Source organism: Zophobas morio, unplaced genomic scaffold (assembly GCF_036711695.1).
Source record: "Zophobas morio isolate AGI-343-1 ecotype UQ-CSIRO unplaced genomic scaffold, CSIRO_AGI_Zmor_V1 ptg000029l, whole genome shotgun sequence".
NCBI classification, from domain to species: domain Eukaryota; kingdom Metazoa; phylum Arthropoda; class Insecta; order Coleoptera; family Tenebrionidae; genus Zophobas; species Zophobas morio.
Window position 1 is genome coordinate 5,584,124 of NW_026972134.1, and position 15,775 is coordinate 5,599,898.

The window sequence follows — 15,775 nt, forward strand, 5'->3', positions numbered from 1 at the left end:
ACGTTGAATCTGGTTAATAAACACATGATGGGAAATCGAGGACAGACATAGAATAAATCTGGCTGCGGGATTAATCAAGCAACGTACTCCGACAATCAGATAGTTTATTGATAGATGAAAATAGTTAGTGACAACTTCATCTCCCTACTAAGCTACAGAACCAACGTAAGTGCAAACTCGGTTATTGTCCAAGCGTAATGCAAATAATATGTTCTTATGTTCTACAATTTCTACAACTGGTGATAAATAATATTTTAGTTGTGAACCATCGACAGCGGTAACAATAATGGTTTGCTCCTTCGTCGGAAAAATCATTATGTTGAAAACCTATGTATGTAGTAATAAGTTGGGAGTAATATAGACAGCCAACAATGTCTATTTACATTTATGAAGTTATCCTGGGATAATGTTCACTTCGATCCTGTAATTTACTTCAATCTCTTAACAATTGAATGAATTCTCTTGTACAGAGAATCCCAAATTATTTCCACACAGTCAATCGAAAATCGTGAAACAAGTAAAACTTGTTCACATTAATAAACTAGAAAATTCCATTCAGTTTGTTGATTTGACGCTGGCAAACAGAGCGGCAAACGAATAAACATTTCTAAGCATCTACAACATAGTTATTTTAATTACTAAATATTCGAAACAATTAAATATTTAATTACTCGGATGCCTAGTTGATAATTAAGAGATACCGTTTCAGTAAATTGCAGCTTTACAGGTATTTGTGCAACTGTAAGTATAGTGAGCATTGTTCTTTTATTGCTGGTGTTAAAAGACGTCCACGGTACGTCATTGACAACAGAAAACATTGCTCCAGTCTAAAAATTAAATTGTACATCGAAAAATATGTGTTAAAATCTTGAAAAAAATAATTAGGATTAAAACGAATATGCTAATAAAATTTTGTATTCTAGATCTGGTTTTTGCAAAATACTTAATTAAAACTGAAAAATTAACAAGTAAAATGTTTAGCAATTCTTTATCTAAGTGGAATATGGATCTATAAAAATATTTAGAATGGCGAACTTAGCTACTACTTTTAACACAAAAGTTTCGATATTTATTTGGTCCATTTTATAAATTATGTTTTGTAATAACTACAAAATATAATACGTACTAAATCTTCGATTTCTTGTCCACAGTGTACCAAAAGGGCTCCCGTTAAAGTTGAAGTCGACAACCAACAGAAATTTTTAACATATAGCCAATAACCAATATTTACTTCCTACAAGAACAACTTAAAAACTTACGACTGATTTTGGCACAAAACTTACAACAAGATACCAGTTACTAAGTGCACTAAGAAACATCACTATTCCTCCTATCACAAACCAAGGTAGCAGTTGTGAAGCTAGATTCGTGGCTATTCTACTTATCCTAAAAATGTATTTCTGATAAAGAAATATTGAAAATAAAGACTATAACTATAGTTCGCAGTTAATTTTTATACTATATATACGTTTCGAACACACTTTATGGAATCATAATAGATATAAACTGATTTTTTTACTTCCTAAGCGTAAGCTAAGGAAATATTGTAATAGGGTCCATACAAGGAATGGCTACTTTCATGTTTTCTCGATATTTCTGACCATTTCAGTACGAAAACATAGCTTTCTCGTTTCCGTCTGTTGGTCGGGTCTTCTGCCTACCTGTGTGTGTGGTTTCAAACTTTGTATCAGCAATATCGTGTTCGTGGTAAAACGCTAACCAAATTTGTCTAATTTTTCTTACTAACAATTTGATGACGTCATCTTCAACTTTTACAATAGTAATTAAATGTTATATAAATTTTTAAAAATAACATATTTCTTCACCCGTAATTTATGGATCCGTATTGAGTTTTTCTACTAGGCCTCTAGATTTTGAAAAAACATCAAAATTGTGTAAATACATTTCAAAAATGCAAAACGGAATGCTCTGATCTCTTGCAAACGTTTCAAGGTTATTTGAAGCATGATAAATGATTAATCAAAATTTATTTGGTGACGCTGCCTTTAAAAATTAATCTACATAAATCATCTTACAATTTTGCTGAATAAATGTTATTTAAATTTTATATAAAATTACTAATGTTATTACCTTTGGCATGTCGATTTTTGGAAAAAAAAAACAAAAACAAATACCAGGTTTTTTGCAACTGTTAACAGGTACCCTTAAGAAACTGAACAGTTCTTCTCCCCCAATACGTAAAAGGTGGTGAACATTCAAAAAACATCTTACCTTAGTAGTTCATTATGTCTTATGACTATAAACGCCATTCTTCTTTTAATAACCCTTTGGTATTCAGCAGAGTGTAACAAGGTATCTTCATCGTACTCATCATAGTCGACAGATATATGTGATATCACGTCTAGACCTAAGTGTATCTGACTCTTGCCGAGGTATACATAATAAGCAATCATGTTGGCCACATTTATTATCATGTATGAAGTTATTGGAAATAATAAAAAATAAAAAAAATCTAAAATATAATGATACGTGGGGAAATAATTCCGAAAAAGCACCAGTGCTAGCTGATACATTTGCTCCGTTCTAGTAGGAATTAGCATAAAGCCAGCTCCAACACCCAGCAAAGTATTAACAACAACTGTTGCTGTTATGTACTTAAAATCAGTTTGTATTTTTCTTTTCGTCTTTATAGTTGCGGAATCTATGGACCACAGCATAGACCAAAATTCTTTATCTAGACATTTGAACAATTTTTCCGACCATAGCAAACAGGTGCCGAAAAGTACTGCCTGAAATCAATAAAATGTGCTGGAAATAATGTTACTTCCTTATTTATATTACAGATAAAGCTTACCGATATCTGGGAGAGAAACGTTGCAAGATATCTATATAAATAAGCAGCTTCAAAAACCATTACAAAGAAATAAATGTCAGTTATCAAATTAACAATCTGGAATATTAAAGTGAATATTCTTGCCCATCGATAAAATTTATTATTAAAAATTGTGATTGAAAGAAAGCGAACCCAGTGAAGGGGATCATCTAAAATAAAATTCTTAATTTCAAATTCAACATAAATATAAGTTAGATTTTATAAAAATAAATATGTACACCGTAGAGAACACAATTTACCTGTCATGGGGTTAACTTTGAAATAACTATCCATATCAAATGAAAACTTGTATAATCAAATGGACAGTGTTGGGCTAGTAAACTTCTGTTTCCTTGTTGTAATATCTGTAAATACTGTATACTATAACGTGTTTTTTTAAATGATAACGACGAAGTATGTTGATGGTGTAGTAAAGTATTTACAGATTCACATAGAGCTTTGTTTATTTATTCTTCTGATCTCTTCTAGGAACCATTTATTATTAGCACAGTTTTATCGATTACCAATTTCCTTCAATTATACTTGCAATAATGAACCTAATTGCATATATCTTTGCTTACTCCTACACTGTTAACACAATTAAATGTGAAAAAGAAACACGAGAATGAAAAAAAAAACAGTTGTCATAGGGCGGTATACGATAAAGATCCAAACTCGGCCTGGATGATTTCAGTTTTGTCTGAAACAGACCGGATAGATTTGTACCATGGTCCTCTGACAGGGAACTACAAGCTTTTATAATTCTCGTTTGAATTTTTTACATCTATTTTTAAAGTTGGGACACAAGTGGGTAAATCTCGTGCCGTAAGGACACCGTAAATGTCATTAGTATAATCCCTAATAAGACTTAGAATATTCGGTTTGCCAACAGCTTTTTCATGAAAGGCAACAGCGGGTGCTAGTACTTCAGATGTTCCTTCGTACACTTTGGTCAGTGTCATCAAGGTGTTTAGCGGTAGTCGAAGATGAGGTGGTAATCAGATTAGAAGTCGTCCAGGGCATGAGATTTACCAACAGTTAAATCCAGAGGAGTAGACGAGTTGGAAGTATCCATTTGGTCAATGGGTTCAGTTCGGTTTGGGCAGTAACTGGCGAAATGGCCTGCGACTTTATACATATTTGAAACAAACATCATCATAGCTAAGAAAGATTCTGTAATTCGTGTTATCATAATTTATGACCATGGAAGAAGAGACCTTAATAGAATCATAGGGCTGAATATAGATTTGCCTCCGGAAACTTAGCACATGTCCGTCACCTTCAGTATTCGCTATGAAGAACGACATTTTCAATAGGTACCACAGTGAAACAAGATTCTCTATAATATTTGTGGGGAACTGAAAGACATACATTTGAAAAGATAATACGACGTGCCGGGTTCATAACACGTCTTATGTTGACTTAGAAATCTTTAATTGTGGTCACCGGATAATCAGCAACTGTTTGTTAAACCAAGAGGTCAGAGCTCATGTATATGCATGTACATCCATTTGAAATTCGCGATGCAAAAATAATGTTTTTTGGTTGCACTACATTATTTATAGCGACAACGTAGTCCGTGAGTTTTAAGTCGTCGACAGTGTTCATTACTATGGCTTGTTCTTCAGGTGCAACACAGATAGTTATTGTAGCCGATACAAAAAGAGGGGGAACCTATCAACATTTCCAAGATAACCGAGTGACAAAAACTCAAGTACAGTAAGCACCATTTGGTTGCACCCGGAAAAAAATTTATGGGAATAATTCCTTAATATTTAGCGCTTCCGAACCACAGCAATAAATCATGGGGAGAGCTTGGCAGGTCATTTTACGTTTATAGGGGAGTATTTGGGTTTATTTTTGTAATGACAAATAGATGAAATCCGGTTAGAAATTTGTTGTGCTTTATTCCTCAAACGTTGTACACTCCTGGAAGATTTTACCTGGATTAGGGTCCACACCGTAGCATGTGCAGTAAAATCAATAAATTAATGTTTGCCATTGTACAGCGGTTCCTCCCATTATCCCTATAATTTTTTCGCTAGCCAAATTAATAAAAATAGCAAGAAACAGACTCACCGGCAGAAGCAAAAACGCCTGGAGAGACAGAGTGCACTGATCACGCGTTAAGTTCAACTTCAAAAAAATTATATACTCAAAATGACCTCTCATCTTCTTTAATGTTTTTCTGATTGTAGTATTATTTATTGATTAGAATACAGGCTTAATTTCTTTATCAATATTCTGAAGGTTCATTTCTTCCTATAGCAAGTAGGTGTTGAAAAACATTTACTGCCATAAATTTCATTTATCTCTAACAATTTTGCTTTAGAATTTGCAACATAATATTTACCGATATCAGCGGTGGAAAAAGCTTCGAGTAATTTGTATGCGTATAAATAGGTACGTAGTTTCAAAAAAAAAAAAAAAACAAAATAGTATGTATCTATTGATAGACAGTAGAGTAATAAAATTATAAAATATTAAAAAGAATATTCTTGCTAGCGATAAAAAAAATCTGGGGAGTCATCTAAAATATAGTGCAAATTCGTTACTCTTTTAGCACACATGAACAACTCACGATATTTTTAAATTCCATAACGCAACTCACTTTTCATGGGTTGAGTTATTAAATAGTTATGGATACTAAAGAAAAAATCTCAGACTTAGTTAAACAGTATTGAGTTGTTAAACCTTTTTTTCTTTACTTTTGACTATGGTACGAATTAAGAATTTTTTACAGCTGATCTATAGTTAGAATTATATTTTATACAGCTTAAAAGTCTGCTTATTCACACACAATTTTATTGATTCATTCACCTGATTTCTTACATGATTGCATTATGGAATATACTGTACCTGGGTAGTTTCATATACCACAAAATGATGATTTTTTTTTCCATATTAAAGACATAAGGTATGTACACTGAGAGTACGATTAGGCAAGTGCCAAACATTACAGACTCCGTATTCGCTTGGCTCATTTTATTTAAATAATGAACTGCAAGTAAAATAGAAAAAATGATAATTTACATTCGCAGTTTTTCTTTATTTTAGTAATACATCGCCTGTGTTTATAAATAAGTGGATGCTACATATTTTTTAGTACTTAAACAGAAACTGGACTATCCTTAATACCGATTTACATAAATAATAACAACAATAATATTATTATTAATTGTTTATTAAAGTAGACCAAGTTCAAAAAGAATAATTTTTGAGTTACAGTTATCAAGTAATTGCTAAAGATTTATATTTTTCAGTTCTATAATTAAACCAAATCCATATTTAAAATATTAAAGTAACTAAAGGCATCTCATACAACTGATATAAAATTGTGTTGATACTTAAAGATAAAACGGTTTAATTAATTTATTGTCTCATCAAAATTTGTTCAAAATATCTACTGCAAAAATGACCTAAGTCCAACATTGAAACAACAAAACATATTTCAAACAAGAGTTAAGTCAAAGTATCGTCTAAAAGTGCTGCAAGTCATAGTGAGTTAAAGTTACTATGATAATAAGTCAAGACAATTTCTAATGAGCAAAATAGAACTAATTTTCGCAGTTGAAAGAGAATGGAGTTTAATTTTTTAGCCAGATGATCAACGTGGCTTTCCCATGTAATTTTTTTATCCAGATGTAGGTCGAGCAACTTGACTGTTTCAGATTCTATAACTTCTTCCAGTCTCAGTGAAAACACTATAGATTGATTTTTTCGTTTTTCATAGCTAAGCCATTATGTGATAACCAAATCAAAGTGTTGTTTAATGCAATATTTTCTTTAGTTTTAACTTCATCCACCGTGGTTGCACTATTAATTAGAGTGGTGTCATCCGCAAGTAGGATGGTATTCATAGAACAGGAGTTTACAGGCAAATCATTGATAAATACAAAAAAAAAAAATTGGCCCAAGGATTGATCCTTGTGGCACGCCAGTATTAACCGTCCTAAGCTTTGAATATTTATTTTTTTCGTAAACTGTTTGAACTCTGTTTTTAAATAGGACGATAACAGTTGGTACAGTAAACGAACACCATTACTATTTTATTCATGTGATCTATTTAACCAATAATCTATCACAGTATTATTAACTATATACCTAATTTTTTCTTTAATCTTACTGCTAATAATTAATCTGGCTGCTATCTTTATAAATATACCCATAATTTTTATTCCAAAATTTCAAATTATAGTAACACTCGACTTTTGAAATTTAAACTGAAAATTTTGAAAGGGTTGTATATTGTAGGAAATTTTGCGGAACGTACGACGTCGATTAGTGTTATTGGAAACATTTTATTAGTCAATTAAAATTCGATATTAACATTACATTACAAAAAATTTCCTTAACTTTATAAGCATTATCTAAAAAAAATTCAACGACGTGATATCGATGAAATTAAAATTTGTTGGTACCATGACATTAACAACGAGTGTACTACCGATAGGTAAAAGCGCAGGCCATGAAAAAAAATGTTTACGTAGCTTTTTGCTTACCTTTTTTGTGCCCACTGGGACCGATTATAAGTGGACAACAGTACAAAGGCCAATTTTAGTGACTATTTGGAAAATATCTCTCATTATCTAAGTTTAAACTTTAGGCGACTTAAGCTGATTGAACTTTGAGACCTCCATCTATTTACGGCTTTTTCTTTATTAGTGTGGCTCCGACCTTATAAATGCCACCCAACAGCGATAGGGTAAATGTGTACAAGAGTGCGCATATGTATAAGAGTACGCACTGATGATTTCTGCTTATTAGTGCCATCTGGGTAAGATGAAGTTATACCATTCAGAATTTAATGTTAAACCTGAGATAAAGGTGCAAAAGTGACCTGAATATAGTTTATAGTTTGGTCGTACTGACGATTTTATGTTCACACGTTGTGTGGATGTAATTTTTACCGCTCATAGTTTTAGTTTTTTGTAAGGTACGTACCAGTTCTTTTATTTTACAGTAATAATTTTCATTAGTTGTAACTTTTAAGGTGTCGTTATACACTAACAGTTTTACACTTTCTGTCCATCAAAAGCTTTTAACTTTGAAAACATTAGGTTATGTACAAATGTACAAGAGTGCGCAGCGAGGTATTGTATAAGCGTGCGCATTGCTTGCAATATGTAGTCTAATAGTCTTGGAGATACATATCATACGGTAATGAATTATTTAACTCTACTACTTTGTACTGCTTCTCGAGTTGTGGGGTGGTGGTTATGGTGATTTTTTTTTAATTTTTACTTCCTGAGCGTGTTGTAATCGAGTCCGTCGACCGACTTTCTATTCTTACGTTTTCTCGTCTTTTCAAGACCCCTAGAGTACGAAGAAATAGGTCTCCCGTTTTATGTGTAGTCTGTAGTCACTTATTCCCATTTATTTTCACCTTAGAAACAAATATTTTTTCATAAAATGTAATGCGTACTCATAAGCGTTCAAATGCGCACTCTTGTGCAATGAACTGTCTAACAGTGCGCATTTACACATCTTGACAAAAATTGAAATTACTCTTAAAATATAGTGGTGTTGGGGCGTACAATTAAATATATCTGATCTCTAAACATGTATATAACGAACCCATATCATAAAATTTGTCTATCCAAAAAAATTAAAAAGTTGTTGACAGTTTTACACTAAGTGCGTACTCTTGTACACATTTACCCTATTCCCCTATAATTACTACACGTTTTAAGTTTCGGCTACGACTCCTTTTTTTCTCCGAGTTCCTGATATTTTTTAGTGCCTCAACTTCCTGATATATATTTTTCAACTCCTTTTTCGTTTGGTCTTGAACTTCGTTTCCTATTATTTTAGGCTCCCTCGTATTAAACTCTTCATTTTCTCTCAATCCTGTATATAAAACGTGTTCTTTCCGTCTTTCACAAATTTTCTTATTCTCGTTGATCAGGTTACCATCCTTATCTTTAATGCATGCTGTTTTTCTCGGACATCCGTCTAATATCCTGTTTGAATATACTTTATATTTCTGTAAAAATAAGTATGTCTATTTTCTTGAAATTTTCTTCAATACTTCGTACTTTTCCAGGCTTTCAGTAATTTCTAAACTTTTTTTCTTTGTTGCTCATATATTTCTAACACAGCAAGATCTCCGTTTTGATTCCTGATCTCTTCTTTATTTCGGCTCTGCTATTCATCGTTAAATTTACTACGGTGCCCATTATTTGTTAGCAGGGTCCTTACTGTTTCTTTTATGAATGTGTATTTTTGATAGCCCTGCATGACTCGTTTTTTTTTTAATTCATCTATACTGGCTTTAGGTTCTTGTTTTCGTTTCACTTTGTTTTCTTGTCTGAAACAGTCGTTTCATTTTATTCTTACTAAAAAGTGATCGGAATCTATTTCTGCTCGTCTGTATGTTTTAATTTTAGTAACTGCTTTGCATACTATTCTTGAAATACGATATGATCTATCTGATTAGTTTCATTATTCCCTGGTATTGTGCATATTCCTTTATAAATATTCTTTCTTCGAAAATGTGTGGTCATAATCTTCATTCTTTGGATAATTGCTAGCGTTACCAATAACGCGCCAACAGAAGAAAACGAGAACGAAGAAATAGAGAAATACTATGAAGAAACAGAGGCACCACTACAGACATTACTGGATCAGGACTTCAGAGGATATGTTTGAAAACAACAACTACTTTGTCAATTTTTGTAAAAAACAAATGAACTTCTTAAGTCAGTTTTGTCAAAGTGCATTCGCAATTTTCTCAATAAACGTAAGATAAAAATAATTATATTAAAATTTATAAAAAAATATGTTACAAACTACAATTCTTCTAAATTTTCCAGAATATTATAAATACTTTTGTACGTTTTGTTTCTTCTATATTTGCTGAAAAAATAGTCAATATGGTTGTGATTTTCGATTTTGTATTTTCCGCGTACTTGTCCTTGGGGTAGTAAATCGTAGAGGTTTTTGACATCCTGAAATATTTTCACAACAATGACAAAATTTGATTTAAAAGAAGATACATACTGCTGGTGTAGCTAGCTTATCATTATCACCATAAATAAAATACATTGAACTATCAATATTCTGCAAAGGATAAGATGGTGGTAGGTTGGAACCGTACACAACTCGATTACTTTCAGTTCCGTAGTCGTACATTAGAAAATGGCTTTGATTAAAAAATATCTGACCATAGTGATACAGCATTTTGTTTGTGATACCTCTACCGTGATGAGCAAAAATGTACGGATAGAGCACCTTAAAGTAATGTCAAAAAATAGATGTCACAACAAACTCATAACTTACTGGATCCATTTCATCAATTGTCCAACCCATTACTAGCGAGGTCACAAAGTTTACCACCGCAGGTGCTACGTTTACAAAAGAACCGAACCACCGAACGGCTTCGAACGTCATAAATTCGCCTATCCTGAAAAAACTCTATGGCCATATAAGATAAGAAAACCAAAAATTTGTACCATTACACCTCCAACGGATACATCGCGTAGAACAAAAATTTAAATAAGCTTGAGAAATTTTCCATTAACACAACAGGTGCGACTAGAATGTAACTTTTGACGTATTTTTTGGATAGTTCGGGTTGGAGTGATGCGTATGTTAAGCCTAAAGTGGAAGACATGGAATAACCTATGAAAATAACTTGGCTATTGGTTTCTTGATTAATCACCTCGAATTGAGCGTCGAGGTCATACAGGGCAATTTCATGAAAACTGAAAAAAATGTCATATTATTTAGAAAATTTAGAGAAAAACACACCTATAGTCCCAAAACAATGGATTTTTGTCAGTCATATTTATGTGGTTGCGTGAATAAGAGGCTCCCCTGTGGTTGCTCAACCATACGTCATAACCTTTATTCCACAAAGTGACTCCTAAAACTGACGTAGTAGCAGAAGATGTAAAAACATTCTGCTAAGTACCTAACGAGTTTAGACCATCTGAAAGCCACGCTATGGCACCTGCTGATATAGGGGGTTGTAAAAGTACTACACCTCTAGGCTTTTCTCGAGGAATTCTAAACATTGTAAGTATGTATCCATCTTTCGTTGTAACATTGTATGTCTGCACGTTGCCGACATACTTTTGTATTATTTCTGGCTAAAGTTTTGACATTTTAACAGCAACAACTTTTCTTTTTAACTTACCACAGTTAGATCTACATCTGGGTTGTAGTGACAATTTCCATTAAAATTAATCAAAATGTAGTCAAAGTAATTTACACAAGTGTTCTTGTTATTTACTTTAATTAAAAATGGAAGCGCAATAGCTACTAACACACCGAATGGTGTCAAATACTTTTTCTTTTCCATAATTAAATGGAATGAGGAAACTGTATGTGGTGGACAGTTTTTATGATTGTGTACGACGTAACGGAATCTGCTACTGATAACATTTGGTACTTGATTAAACTTATCAAAGGTTAGCGTTTTTTGTCGCGAATGAATCTGATTGGAAGTCATGGCATGAAATTAGTGAAACAAAGGACAATAAAGAAATATGTAACAGCGTGAAGCCAATAATTTATTTATGAGTTAATTAAATTACATCATTTTATATTATACAAACTACATATGTATATTGTATTTATACAAACAGTGCAAGTCAATCGTCTATACAAGGAAATATTTTACTCACAAAAAAAAAACGTAAATAAAATTTGAAAATAATTCAAAGCTTATAATCGAGTGTCAATTTTAGATACTAATTTGGAAACGTTTTTTAGTACAATGAAGGTTATAAGTGTTATGACGTTATTTTTTTGTAGCTACTTAAATTTTTATGATTTTTACAACCCAATCATAAGTTAGGAAGTATTGTAATAGGGCTCCCGTCCGGCGAACAGATAATTTGATGTTTTTCAACGTTTCGTAACCCCTAAGATATCACAAAATATGTCTCCAGTTTCCGTCTGTGTATCGGATCTCACTATCCAAAACTATTAGACTAATTGTTATTAAATTTTAGATGTATTACAGGAATGTTATGTAGTTGATATGATTCGCAATTGTGCAAAGTAAATCTTATGGAAATTTTATGCAAGAAGACACTTAAATACCTGTGGTTCATGAATTCGCCTTTACTTTTTAATTTCAATCTCCAAATTTTTGAGAAAAAAAATCAAAATTGAATGACCGCTCCATAAACTTGATGAGGTTATCTCAAAATTTTGCTCGAAAAATCCTGTTTAAAATGTACAAAATATTAAGGATCTACATTCTGCACTTATGGTTTTCCGTATATGCATATTTGTTAATACTGCTTTAACAAGATGATTCAAAAAAATTATAAATGAAGCAATTTATTGGATTGTTAACCTCATTTTTTCGAAATTTTGAGAAAACAGTGCTGCTGTCATTACTTTTACACTATTTTTAAAATTTGACTTATAAACGTTACCATAAAAAATAAAATTCACAAAATTAAATTTTATACTTTAATTTATACAAGAAACTGGATTTGTTTGATTATACTTCGCGGGCAAAAGGATTTTTATCCCTGTAACTTTAGGACACTTTTTTAAATAATCACTGGAACTGAATACGTATAAGCATGTGAGATAATTTTAAAAGTGTTTACTAGAAAGATAAAATTTGTTTCTGAAACACGTAACTCACATGAGTGTTTTTGTAAAATCTAGTTTCTAATTCTTTATTTAATTTTAGTCATCTTATGAACATCTATTAGTGTAACAAATAGGGAACAGAAGTGTCTTATTATTTGACTGCGGTTATAATAAATAAAAACTTCCTACTTATTGTTTGAGTTTAAGTAATGTATGGTTTATAAATAATTTTCCGGTACCTGTGTTATCTAAGTCAATGAACAGTGACACTGATTCATCGTAAAATATTATCGCAAAACGTGTACTTGCCGTAAACATGATGACATTAGTAACTAACCTTCGATCTCTGACGTGTAGTTAGTCTCCAGGGATAACTGATAAGTTATGAATATTGTGATACCTACTCTTTCACCAGAAGTAGTACTTGGACTTTGAATATCAGGAATAAAGAGAACACTTTTTCCATTGTGCGTAAAAATTTTTTTTTAGTCAAAAATGTTTATTAATAATTTATAATTAAAGAAAAAGTAATTGAAATTCTTCATTTTACGACTTGTTTTGTGCCACTCTCTTTACCACGTAAAGGATTACAAACGATGCTGCCATCTCTAGAAACTGACACTGTCATAAAGAACGTGTCAATTTTAATTAACTTAGCGCAATATTAAAGCAAAATTGCGAGTTTAGTCGCCGGTCATGAAACGTCGACAAAACATAAAAGTGGCCTGTCGTTCGATGGACTCGATTACTATGCTATCTTAGCTTACCCTCGGAAAGTAAAAATATGAATGTAATAATAAATCTTAAGGATAGACTCATCAGATTTTGCACATTTTAGATAGGATTTATTCGCCAAAATTTGTGTCTTCATCACTTTTTTGGAGGAGGGAACAAGCAAATTGTACCATGTTTAAAAATTTACCGTGCTTATGATAACTTTAAAACATGTAGAGGATTTCAAAGCATTCAGTTTTACAGTTTCTGATTTAATCAATAGAATAAATAATAACTCATTCATTAATTTTTTTAATCACTCTGTTTAAGCAAATCTAAAAAATATGAATGGAATGATAAATCACATGTATAGACATATATTTTGCAAATTTTAGATATAGGATTTATTCTGAAAAATTTTGCGTTGACGTCATCAATTTTTTGCGGAATACGCAAATATCTTTTGATTAAAAGTTTATCAGCAGATTGGAAAACATTCAGTTTTACAGATGTTGTTATATAATTTTGATTTTTGCCAAAAATCTGGACGTTTCGCGTAAAAGCTCCACACGGATTCATAAACTACACGTGTAGAACTATGTTTTTTTATACAACTTAAAACCCATTGATTATGTAGGTACAATTTTGAGTTATTATTGGTGGGGATGATTAGACAAAATTTAGTTAGCATTTTACCATCTACGTACATGATATTCATAATATATATATATATATATAAAATTTGACAACAGACAGACAGACGGGAGACCCATTTTTCGTACTCTTGGGATCATGATCTATTGAGAAAAAATGAAAGCAACAGTCGCCCGATGTACTCAATTACAATACTCCCTTAGCTTAGGAAGTAAAAAGTCTCACTTGATCCCGAAAATTGAAAAATTTAAATATAGAAGAACTAAATACTCGAGAAATACAAAAACCCATAATTTTAAAAGTAGAAAAGTTAAAATACCGAAAAGTTGAAAAATTGAGAAATCGAAGTATAAAACAGCTGAAAAATTTTAAAAAATGAAAAATTGAAAATCCAATAAGTAAAAAGTCGAGAAATCGAAAAATCCAGAATTCGAAAAATCGAAAAGTCGAAATACTAAAAAATCCCAAAACTGAAATATCGAAAAATTGAAACATAGAAGAAAAATTGAAAAATCGAAAAACTGAAAAATCACAAAATTGAACGAAATATCCAAAAATTGGGAAATTCAAAACTTGAAAAATTGGGAAATCGAAAAGTCAAAAAAGCAAAGCCGAAAAATTGCAAGCTTAAAAAACCAAAAAATTGAAAAATCAAAAACCTGAAAAATCGAAAAATTGAAGAACTGAAGATTGAAATATAGAAACTTTGGGAAGTCGAGAAATGAAAATTCAGAAACGTAAAAATTTAGAAAATTAAAACTATTGAAGAATTGAAAAATAAACAAATCTAAAAATCTAAAATTTAAAACATTGAGTAATTTAAATATCGCAAAATTGAAAAATCGGGAAATCCAAACATCAAAAGATCAAAAAATAAAAATTCGAAAATCTAAAATTTAAAAATCGAAAAAATGAAAAGTGGACAAATCGGGAGATCGAAACTTCAGAATTTAAAAAATTAAAAAAATTGAGAAATCGGATAAAAATCGAAACATGGAAAAATTGGAAAATCGAAAAATTGAAAAGCCCAAAAGTAAAAAATCGAAAAACCGAGAAATACAAACATCGAAACATAGAAAAATTCAAAAACTCAGACACCGAGAAATCGAAAAATCAGAGGATCGAGAAATCGAGAAGTGGAAAACCGTGAAGAAAAGCTAAAAATTGAAAAATTGAGAAATCGAGAAATTGGACAATGAAAACATTGAAAAATCGGAAAATTTTAGAAAAGAAAAATTCAAAAATTCGGAAAATTGAAAAATAGAAACATAGAATAACTGAGAACTCGAGAAATGTAAAAACCTAAAATTTTAAAAACTGAATAATTAAAACATGGAAAAGTTGAAAAATTGAGAAATCGAAGTATAAAACAGTCGAAAAATCAAAAGTTTAACAAAAAGTGAAAATCCAAAAAGGAAAAAATCCACGACTCCAAAAATCGAAAATTCGAACAATCGAAATATTGAAAAATCCAAAAACTCAACGAAATATCCAAAAAATTGAAAAATTAAAAAATTGGAAAAGTGAGAAATCAAAAACAAAAAAAAAAGCGAAAAATCTTAAGTTTAAAAAATCAAAAATTTGAAAAATCAAAAAAATCTGAAAAATCGAAAAATTGAAGAATTAAAACAAAATCGAAACTTTGGGAAGTCGAGAAATGAGAAAATAAAAAAAAGACTAGTTCAGGAATCGAAAAACTGAAAATTTAGAAACGTCAAAGTTTGAAAAATTGAAAATTCGAAAATTTGAAGAACGGAAAAATTGAAAGTGCCCAAAATTGAAATATTGGAAAATTGGGACATCTATAGTTGAAAAACCGAGAAATCGAAAAGCCGAAAAGGCTTAGTAGCGTATTCATAAACCACAAGTTCAGGACTATACTACTTTTTAACATTTAAATAACATTTATTCGACAAAATTGTAAGTAAGAAAGATTAGTTCCAGAGGGCATGAACGGATAAATTTTGACTAAGGATTTAACATGCTTTCAATAACTATATATAAATTGGAAAATGT

The 15,775-nt window shown here is 31.2% G+C and overlaps 1 protein-coding gene across 1 annotated transcript; it reads right to left on the reverse strand.

Annotated features, from left to right (window-relative positions):
* Positions 1 to 9,576: 9,576 nt before the first annotated feature.
* LOC135137636 (lipase lipl-4-like) lies at positions 9,577 to 11,189 on the reverse strand. The gene is made up of 7 exons (XM_064067342.1): positions 10,974 to 11,189; positions 10,749 to 10,926; positions 10,586 to 10,700; positions 10,296 to 10,539; positions 10,115 to 10,249; positions 9,836 to 10,066; positions 9,577 to 9,783 (listed from the first exon to the last, which is right to left on the reverse strand). The coding sequence occupies exons 1-7, from the start codon at positions 11,136 to 11,138 to the stop codon at positions 9,625 to 9,627; spliced, it is 1,227 nt and encodes a 408-aa protein (XP_063923412.1). The 5' UTR covers positions 11,139 to 11,189; the 3' UTR covers positions 9,577 to 9,624.
* Between the last annotated feature and the right edge of the window lie 4,586 nt (positions 11,190 to 15,775).

What these genes read in the sequence shown, in the direction of transcription:
- LOC135137636 (XM_064067342.1), bottom strand. Translation starts at nt 11,138, where the DNA reads ATGGAAAAGAAAAAGTATTTGACACCATTCGGTGTGTTAGTAGCTATT. An exon ending in CCATTGTTTTGGGACTATAG is followed by an intron (nt 10,540 to 10,585) that starts GTGTGTTTTTCT and finishes CATTTTTTTCAG; the next exon opens with TTTTCATGAAATTGCCCTGT. An exon ending in ACGCGATGTATCCGTTGGAG is followed by an intron (nt 10,250 to 10,295) that starts GTGTAATGGTAC and finishes ATATGGCCATAG; the next exon opens with AGTTTTTTCAGGATAGGCGA.